The sequence below is a fragment of the Gekko japonicus genome, unplaced genomic scaffold (assembly GCF_001447785.1).
Source record: "Gekko japonicus isolate JY-2015 unplaced genomic scaffold, Gekko_japonicus_V1.1 scaffold5631, whole genome shotgun sequence".
In the NCBI taxonomy this organism is placed as follows: Eukaryota; Metazoa; Chordata; class Lepidosauria; order Squamata; family Gekkonidae; genus Gekko; species Gekko japonicus.
Window position 1 is genome coordinate 26,445 of NW_015171671.1, and position 10,376 is coordinate 36,820.

At 46.6% G+C, this 10,376-nt stretch overlaps 2 protein-coding genes across 3 annotated transcripts in view; one reads left to right on the forward strand and one right to left on the reverse strand.

Annotated features, from left to right (window-relative positions):
- Positions 1–2,934, reverse strand: part of KDELC1 (KDEL motif containing 1) — a 28,838-nt gene extending 25,904 nt beyond the window's left edge. For both annotated transcript variants that reach the window (XM_015420005.1, XM_015420006.1), the window contains exon 1: positions 2,382–2,934. In XM_015420005.1, coding sequence (XP_015275491.1) covers positions 2,382–2,566 — 185 coding nt within the window. In that variant the 5' untranslated portion in view covers positions 2,567–2,934. The remainder of the gene's footprint in view (positions 1–2,381) is intronic.
- A 3,826-nt stretch (positions 2,935–6,760) lies between these two features.
- The window catches only part of BIVM (basic, immunoglobulin-like variable motif containing), a gene marked incomplete at its 3' end in the record, with an annotated part of 11,474 nt that continues 7,858 nt past the window's right edge, over positions 6,761–10,376 (forward strand). The window contains exon 1 of the mRNA XM_015420004.1: positions 6,761–6,888. The remainder of the gene's footprint in view (positions 6,889–10,376) is intronic.

Consider the following 10,376-nt stretch of genomic DNA (forward strand, 5'->3'; position numbering starts at 1 on the left):
TTCTAGTGTCCTGGCCCCACTGCTGGACCTCCTGATGGCACCTGGTATTTTTGGCCACTGTGTGACAGAGTGTTGGACTAGATGGGCCGTTGGCCTGATCCAACATTGGCTTCTCTTATGTTCTTATGAAATATTTTCTAGTCATGTCACACTCTATGATGCTTTGCATTCTATTTTCTGTTATTTTATATTCGTTACTGTGTTTTTCTCCTGCCCTTCCTCTGAAGAGTTCAAGCAGCATTCGTGATTCTCAATTTTATCCTGACTTCTTGGGACATTTGTTCATGCGGTAAAGAATTTGAGGGCCTCTTATGGGGTGCCTGTTCAATGAATGTGCAATGCTGGTCACAGCTGTTGGTCCTGATTTGCACAACCTAGTCAGGACAACATGCCTTTCACAGCATGTTGCTTGAGAACACTGGCAGAACTGAGCAAACTGGTTCATCTTTATGAACTGGGCTCTTCAATGTGGAACCCCTAATAAGCTTCTGGGGGACCCCAGCATCTTCCAGAACACTGTGGTAGTCACCGTTCTTTGCTGAGTCAGACCTGGATAAGCCAACAAAACACGATACAGAAGGATTTAAATATGTTGTGATATCCAAACAGCAAAACATGCATTTAAGTGTTTTATAGAATCTTCATTGTCTTGGGAAATAGCCTGATTTGAGGGCTGAACATTTTGCCAACCCCCCCCCCCATAAGTTACCCTTCCCAAACCATTTCCATTTACTTTAGCAAACAATTAAATTGGGGTGGGGGGCAATGAAAATGCCTACTAAAATGCTAAAACTTCTAGCCAAGTTTACTGCAGGGAAAGGGGGGGGGGAAATCCCCACAGGATAAAACCAATGGAATTATTTTGTTCATTTCACTGAAAATGTCCTTCCCCTCAATTTCCCCCCAAAACTTATTTCTCTCTGGTTCAGGTAAATGACAATCTAATTTAAATTATAAAGGCTCCAAACCTGTAAGCATGTTCAACTTAAGGCTATTTCGGCAGCACTGCAGTAGCAACATTACTCTACAGAAGGACTTAGACTGCCTGACACTTCTCCCCAAATACGAACCCAAGGGAATTTACATTGTTCTCTCCTCCATTTTATTCTCACAACTTTGAGAGGTAGGTTAGGCTCACAGGTGAAGGAAACAAACTTATTTCTCTCTGGTTTTGATTATTTTATTGAACAAAGAAATCACCATGAAACTCCTCACAAGTATAAAGTTTAAAGGAAGAACAGTGCTGTTTGCAAAGCTAAAATCCCCACTCTTAGGTAAATGACAATCTAATTTAAATAATAAAGGCTCCAAACCTGTAAGCACGTTCAACTTAAGGCTATTTCAGCAACACTGCAGTAGCAACATTACTCTACAGAAGGGCTTAGACTGCCTGACACTTCTCCCCAAATAGGAACCCAAAGGAATTTACATTGTTCTCTCCTCCATTTTATTCTCACAACAACTTTGTGAGGTAGGTTAGGCTCACAGGTGAAGGAAATAAATATGTCAAAATTGGAGATTGATGGGCAACTGTATCCTTAATTGTGGAATGGTAACCATATAAATTAAACTTGCTATTCCAGTTTGGTGCTTGAATCTGTTAAGCAGCTTCATTATGCTGTATGCTAATTTACTGCTCACCTGCTACCTGTATGTATGAACTGGTAATTTCCATTTCATTGTATCTGAAGAGGTGTTGTGTGCACACGAAAGTTTACACCTTGAATAAAACTTTGTTGGTCTTCAAGGTGCCACTGGACTCAAACTTCGTTACACTAACAAAATGTTACCAAGAGTAAAAAGAGTTGTTCGGGGAGATGGGCTATTGAAACAGAGTCTTCAGATCTGTAAAAACCAGACAGGGAGCATGGTACAGTGGTCAGAATATCAGACCAGGATTTGGAAGAGTCAGGTTTCTTTTGAACCTCCACTCTGCCATGGAAGTTGAAGAGGCGACCTCGGGCCAGTCCCTCTCCCTCAGCCTTATCTACTCTGCAGGGTTGCTGTTGGGAGTGTAATTGGGGCCAGTGATCCAGTGTTCCCTCTAAGGTGAGTTAGTGTGAGCTAGCTCACAGTTTCTTAGCCTCCGACTCACACATTTTTGTCTTAGCTCAGGAAGGATGGCTCCAGAGCAAACTAAATTATGCAGCAGCCAAATCACTAATTAACGACTTTAATGCCAGTAGCTCACAAAGGAGAATGTTTGCTCACAGGACTCCACAGCTTAGAGGGAGCATTGGTTGTAACCTGCCTTGGGGATCCACTGGGGAGAAAAGCAGGGCTTTCAATCTCTAAATAAGCAAAGGCAGGCTATCGAACTGCCTTTGATTTCCCACCACCCCAGTTTATAGGTTTTTATCTGAAGGAACGACCGTACTTACCTCTTCCCGTCACTGTCCACAGCCTGGACATAAAAGTACCGAGCGGGGAGCACCACATCCGCCCGGAGGCCGGGTCCCCATACTAAAGTATTCTCCGGACTGAGCTGGCTTCCTCCAGCCGGTTCCCAAAGCACCAGAAGGATTGTCCCCCAAGGCAAGCAGCAAGTCAGCCAAAGGCTAAACATTTACGGAGTTTCCCCCTGAAGAACCACAGCCGAATAAATGCCTTGGAGAGGGGGAGAGGAACCGAAAAGGTGTCCCGAAGCGAGTACAACGCGGGAGGCGGCTCTCAGCAGAAGGGATTTCTTCTGGGCTGCATCTCATCTGCCCTTACAGGGAAGCTCGGTGTCGTTCATCTGCCTCCGCACACGACACGGCGAAAGGCCGCTCTGGCTGTGCGCAATTCCCATGGAGGGAGAGCGAGGGAGGAAAGCGCCGGAGCGCGCCCGCCCCGTTCCTTTGTCTCGCTGGCGTCGCCCGCTTTCACTCTCGCCTCTCCGGCGGCATCTTCGCTCGAGCCCGACTGCCGCGCGCCAGAGGGGCGGGGAAGGGATGCTCGGTCCCGCGGAAGTTCTTCCGAACGAACGATCGCATTGGAGTCACGTCCCGGCATCCACAAGACATGCTGGGTAATGTAGTCCTGGAAGGAAGCTCGGAAACCGGCCGAGTTGATGGGAAGCAACATAATATCAAATAAAACCCATGCATCAAAAGATGCCGGTTCCTCAAGAGTTCTTAGGCCCTGGAGGGGTCTCACCACCATCCAAAGCTGCCGTTGTTCTCAATGATTTTTGTTGCCTGGAGAGCTGCTGTGATTCCTGGAGATATTAAACTTTGGCTCAGATATTTACTAGTGGTAAATAAAGTGGCAAAATGGGGAAATGAGGGTGGCAGTATTCAAAAAAACATCAAAAGAGGGGAATACTTTACAGGTGTCCCACTCCCTACTAAATATGCCTTAGTCTCTTTTTCAAGTATCCTGTGCCGGAAAAGAAAGATCTTGGCTTATCATGGGCTGCCACAAACTTTGGGGGGTAAAAGAAACAAAGAGTAAACATGCATCCCCCCCCATATTCATTCTAAAGGTAAAGGTTCCCTTGCTCGAAAGCCAGTCGAATCCGACTCTAGGGTTGCGGTGCTCATCTCCGTTTCAAAGCCGAAGAGCCAGCGCTGTCCGATGACGTTTCCGTGGTCATGTGGCCGGCTAAACTCCAAGGCGCACGGAACGCTGTTTCCTTCCCACCGAAGTTTATCTATTTATCTACTTGCAATTTCTTGCTTTCGAACTGCTAGGTTGGCAGGAGCTGGAACTAGAGATGGGAGCTCACTCCATCATGCGGCACCCGGGTTTCGAACTGCTGAACTACTGACCTTCCACAGCCTGCAGTTCAGCGTCTAAACCACTTGAGCCACCGCAGCTCCTATATTCATTCTATGCGCACCCAAATACACACTTTTTAATATGATGCCTCTATGTAAGTCAGTGCTCATTTTATTCGTTGTCATCATCTGAGGAACTGAGCTCTGAAACCATCTGCTGGAATAAAATTTGTTAGTCTTTAAGAAGCCACTGGGTTCCTGCTTTATTTTTCTATCCTTATCTGTGAGAAGATTGCTGTGGTAGTGGAAAGCGCCGTCAAGTCACAGCCAACTTATGGCAACCCCACAGGGTCTTCAAGACAAGAGACATTCAGGGGTGGTTTGCCATTGCCTGCCTTTGCATCAAATCCTCATATTCCTTGGAGGTCTCCCATAAAATTACTAACCAGGGCGGACCCTGCTTAGCTTCTGAGATGTGATGAGATTGGGATAGCCTGGGTTGACCAGGTCAGGGCAGAATATAGTATACATTTATAAGCAGTTTTATTCAAGGTATAGGCTTTTGTGTCCATGCACACTTCTTCAGATACATCAGAGTTCTTTGAATACAGGTTTAAGATATATTTATATTCCGCCTTATCGTCTTAGACTAAGGTGGCTAGCAAAGCAACAACGTGCAAAAACAATAAAACATCATAGTGCTGTTCACAAGTGACAGTGAATGCTTGTACAATCCATGTAAAGTGTATGCTTGATTGTCCTTTGTACACATTAAGTAATCTCATGTTACAGTCAATGCATGTACAGACTGAATATGTGATAAGAACCCCATACTTATCCAAGTACTGGTCTCTAGTTTCATTCAGTTAGGGACCGTGTGTTGGCTTTTTTTTTACAAACAGATGTATGCATATACAGGCAGGATGTAAGTGCATTCACTATAACATGGGAATAGGGCTTCCTATAACCATCAATCAGCAAGACAAAAAGACAAACCGCACACAAGGTAAAACCTGTACAGCCAGAAACACACTTACTAGACAATGTGTGTCTTTCCAAAATTAAAACACTAACTTCTGATATAAACAATACATTGTATGTTAGCCAGTTATTGTTACATTTACTAATCTGTTGAAATTCTTACTATCATGCCACATTGTGGCAAAAAATATCTTGTTAACCTATACCTAAGAATGGCCCCGGTCACACGGGCCGGATATCGTGTGTGTGGGGAGGCGTGGCTAATTGCCCCGGAGGAAACTAACGCGCGGCCGCCCGAGCACACGTCCCGGTTGAGGTCCCGTGGTTAGGGGGGAGATGCCGACCAGACGGGTATCCTGCAGCGCGGCACAGAAGCCGTGACTCTTAACTTTGTCCTCCTGGTTAGTATTAGAGCAAGAAGAGTAGCTGTGTTCTGTAGCAACAGGAAAAAAAGCAAGAGTCCAGTAGCACCTTAAAGACTAACAAAAGTTGTGGCAGGCTGGGAGCTTTTGTGAGTCACCACTCAGGTCTTCAGGTATTAGTATTTGGGAGACCACCACGGGTTGCCAGCCTCCAGCTGGGGCCTGGGGATCTCCCACTTTTACAACTGGTCTCCAGCTGACAGAGATCAGCTCCCCTGGAGAAAAGGGCGCCCGGAAAATCCGCCTACCATCCGTATCGTCAGCACGGCAAATGCTCTGTGTGACCGCAGCCAATGTTATGATTATTTTTAAAAGAAGAGTTTAAAGAATATATGTTCAATGGGCCAGGTATGAATGTCTCACCCTAACTGGATGATACAGGCTAGCCTGATCTTGTCAGAAACGAACCTGGTTAGTATTACATCAAGGTGGGCAGCTGTGTTAGTCTGAAGCAACAGAACAAAGTTAGAGTCCAGTGGGGGCACTTTTAAGACCAACAAAGTTTTATTCAAGGTGTGAGCTTTCATGCGCGCGCACACTTTGCCAGACAATGAATTACAGATGATAACCAGAAACCAAGCTTGTCATTATTTTTATCTGTTAAAAAATCTTCACTATTTTGCATGCTAATTTAGCAAGGAACCCTGTATATATACAGGTATGATCTGTAATTCCATTTCATTGTCTCACGAAGTGTGTGTGCACACCAAAGCTCACACCTTGAATAAAACTTTGTTGGTCTTAAAAGGTGCCACTGGACTCTAACTTTGTCCTCCTGGTTAGTATTAGGGCAAGAAGGGTAGCTGTGTTCTTTAGCAACAGGAAAAAAAGCAAGAGTCCAGTAGCACCTTAAAGACCAACAAAAGTTGTGGCAGGGTGGGAGCTTTTGTGAATCACCACTCACGTCTTCAGGTATTAGTATTTGGGAGACCACCAAGGGTTGCCAGCCTCCAGGTGGGGCCTGGGGATCTCCCGCTTTTACAACTCGTTTCCAGCTGACAGAGATCAGCTCCCCTGGAGAAAACGGCTGCTTTGGAGGATGGACTCTATGGCACTGTACCCGGCTGAGGCCCCTACCCAAACCCCGCCTTCTCCTGGATCCATTCCCAAAGTCCCCAGGTATTTTCCAACCCACACCTGGCAACCCTAAAGAGGCAGGCAAGGACAACCCGCTTCTGAACCTCTCTTGCCTTGAAAACCCTAATGGGGTCGCCATAAATTGCCTATGACGTGAGGACACTTTCCTCCTCCGGCACCCAGAACACCTTGAATCGCCAGCCCAACTCATATCTGCAGCCGGATCACGTAGACCACATCTTCACAGATTGCAATTAGGATTTTTAATTCCCAGCAAATCTGCCGCGCCGCTCCTCCTGCCGCCCCCTTAACCACAGCGCAAGCTTCCTCCAATCAAGGCCAGGTCTCTGGAGAGAGACAGGGAGGGCACACACATCAGCTTCCCAAAGCATTCACCTCACACACACACACATCCCCCCGCCAGCCGCGCCGTTGGTTTCCTGGGGGTGGCGCGCCTAAACCAGGGGGGATGCCAGGCATCCAAACCAGCAATGCCCGCCTTCTTGCATGCCAAGGATTGGACGCTTGTGCCGCCCATAAGCCTCCGGGAGCGGGGCGGGGCTTGCGCGAGGCGGCGCAGGTGAGCGCGGGGGCGGGGGCTGGAGCCCTTCGTCGCTTCCTCTGGGCAGCCGCGCGTGCCGCGGAGCCGCTCCGCCTCTGCTCCTCCAAGCGCTGCTGGTCTTCGAGTCATGGCCGCCGCTAAGCAGGTAAAGGCAAGCTGGGGCCGTGGGGGGTTAGTTCCCTTCCTTGAAGGCCTCATAGGGAGTCCTGGTGCAGAGGTGCGGCTGGGTTGTTTCCTTATTGGGGAGGTGGTGGCTGGAGGGGGGCGGTGGGGGTTTGCCTGCCTCTTCTGCTTATGGCCCCCACCACCTCAATGGAAAGGACGCGCCCAGAGTGGCTTCCACAGAGGCGTGTTTGAATTAAGCTGCAGAAGGATTTGAAAGAGCGCGGTTAGTCCAAATTCTTTGACGGTGTAGTCTGTTACTAGCCGTGATGGCTAAATGGAACCTCCATGTTCAGCGGAAGTCTGCCGCTCAATACCCGGTTCTCCAAGGCAGTGAGGGGGATTGGGGGCGAGCGCCACTGTTAAAATGCCCTGCGTGTAAACACCCGGAAGCATAAAGCTTGGGTACTGCTGGAAACAGGATGGTGGACTATGTGGACCCTTGCACTAATCTGGTGGGGCTGTTCTGATGCGATTGTGATGTTTCCTTTGCTTTTTGTGATCCGAGAGCCTTCTTCTAGTGTAAATAAGTTTAAAAACACAGCCTGTCTTCTGCACACCTTCTATACAGTATTAACTTTTTAAACAGTGGCGTAATTTTTCATTTTCCCAGTTCTGGTAGTCTTGGATACTTTCCTAGTTTAAGTAATTTTAATAATAATAGTCTAGCTAGATATGCAGCATTGTAAATTTGTTAGCATCATTTGGCCCATGGAAGCTCACTGGGTGATTTTGGGGCAGCCACATTCTCTTAGCCAAACCTACCTCACAGGGTTGTTGTGAGGTTAAAATGGAGGAGTGGAGAACAATGTAAGCTGCTTTGGTCCCCACAGATGCATTAAATAATAAAAGAAGGATATTATAGAGTTGCCAGAAGCCTACTGAAAACAGCAGCCAAAATGCCCAATGGATTGGAGGATCTTCCCTGTGACAAAAAGTTGTTTTAAATAAATAGCCTTCTGAAATGGAACCCAAAACAGCTAGTGTTTAGGACTTCTTAAGTTGACAGGGGGAAGAAAGACATGTAAAATAATGATTGCTCTAGAGAGAACATGTGGCTGTTTTTCTGTTATTATAGAACTAATAGTCTCTCAGTGAAATTTATTGGTTCAGTGAGACACAAGCAAGTATTTCTCCGTTCCCCCCCCCCTGCACACATGATTAGTGTGAGGGATCTCCCGCCACAGGGTCTGGTGAGGGTTGCTAAAATTAGATGCCTTTGCCAGAAGGATTAGATAAATTCACAGAGAAATCTACCAGTGGCTATCAGCCAGGACAGCTAAATGGAACATGCACAGATTGCCCTGTGTTCATAGGCAGCTGTATCAAATACTGGGAACAGGCAAAAGAAGACAGCTGCCTTTGTGCTATGCTTGTGAACTTTTCAGAAGCATCTGCTGTGCCATTATTGGGCACAAAATACTGGATAATGGCCTCTCACCAAGTTATCTCTGATGAAACTATAAGAGCCCTGCTGGGTTAGATCAGTGGTCTGTCTAGTCCAGCATCCTGTGTCACACGATGGCCAGCCAGTTACTGTGGAGGGCTGACAACAGGGCATACACACCAAGGTCCACTGGAAGACTTAGTCTCTCCCCCACACACTTTTTTTCGGTAAGTCATCAATGTATTTCAAATTTATTTATGCTGCGTTTTCACCCAGTTTAGGGCTCCCAAGGTAGCAGACAGTAAAAAATTACTGTGCACACACACAAACAATTAAACAAAACACATAAATAGGAAGGGAGGGTCAGTGAGAAAGCACCAAACAAAACAGAAGAGTCTTCACCCACTAGTACAGGGGGACAGACATATCTCTCTGGAGAGGAAATTCCATTGTTTTGGTGTGCCACAAACGAGAATGCCATTTCTTTGGTTGCCATCTTGTCTAGTCTCAGATGATGGAGGTACCTGATGAAGAGTCCTCGAATATGATCATAGTGGTCAGATAGGTTCGTATGGAAGTAGGTAGGAGATGCAGAAGAGTTGGTTTTTATACCCTACTTTTCTCTACCCTAAGGAGTCTCAAAGTGACTTACAATCTTCTTCCCTTCCTCTCCCCCAGCAGGCATCTTGTGAGGTAGGTGGGACTGAAAGAGTTCTGAGAGAACTGTGACTCATGGCCCAAGGGCACCCAGCTGGCCTCATGTGGAGGAGTGGGGAATCAAACCTGGCTCTCCAGATTAGAGTCTGCCACTCTTAACCACCACACCTTGCTGGTTTAAGGTAGTCCTTAAAGTGTGTTTGTCCTAAGTTGTATAGGGCTTTAAATATCAACTTGAACTCAGCCCAGAAGCAAACAGAGATCCAGTGTAGGTGAAACAGGTCTGGAGCAATGCTCCCTGTAAGCTGTGGAGTCTTGTGAGCAAAAAGTCTACTTTGTGGGCGACTGGCATTAAAGTTGTGAGCAAGCAATTTGGCTGCTGCATAAGTTAGTTTGCTCTGGAGCCATCCTTCCTGAGCTGAGAGAAAAATGAGTGAGCTGGAGGCTAAAAAACTGAGCTAGCTCACACTAACTTAGCTTAGAGGGAACACTGGTCTGGAGTGATATTGTCCCTATGAGCCGCTCAAGTCGACAATCTGGCCACAGCTTTCTGTGCCAGTTGTACCTTCCAGACACACTTCCAGGGCAGCTCCATCTAGATGTTTCCAGGGCATGCACCACAACGGCAAGATTGTTTTTGCCAGGAAAGGCGAAAGCTGGTGAAAGGTGTTCCTGGTCTCCACCTCCTTATCCAGACGGGAGGGCTAGGTCCTGCAGCACCCCCAAGCCACAAAGCTGCTCTTTGGGGTGGAATAAAACCCCATGAAGAACAGGCAAAACCTCAGTTCCTGGACTAATCCACTGATGTGTTCAGAAGAATGAAGTTAATAATTCTTAATAAACATCATCAACAAGGTCTCACTATTCCCTTCCATCTCCCATCTACCAGAGTAGCCTTGGCTATTTCAGGCCCATAACCAGGCCTGAAACCAGATTGGTATACATGAGTCCTCAGCAGTGGTCCCTCTAAGCTGAGTTAGTGTGAGCCAGCTCACAGTTTTTAAGCCTCCGACTCCCATGTTTTTGTCTTAGCTCAGACAGGATGGCTCCAGAGCAAACTAATGTATGCAGTAGCCCAATCGCTTGCTCACAACTTTAATGCCAGTAGCTCACAAAGTAGAATTTTTGCTCAGAAGACCCCATAGCTTAGAGGGAACATTGGTCCTCAGTATGTTCAGATTGTTTCAATAATATGATTCCATGGTGGGTCTGTAAGGTACAATCTTTTTTTTTTGGTGGGGTGGGATGGGGTTTCAACTCTGTGCAAAGTGTTCTATGCTTCAATTTTGTTGGGATTCTTTGATTCAGGATCGATGGCCGCATTGCAAACACAAGAGCACACACTTAGTAAAAGAAAAATATCTTTACTACAAAACAAAATAAAACATGGGTAAGGTACTTTGGATAAAAGAAATAAAATAAAAGGT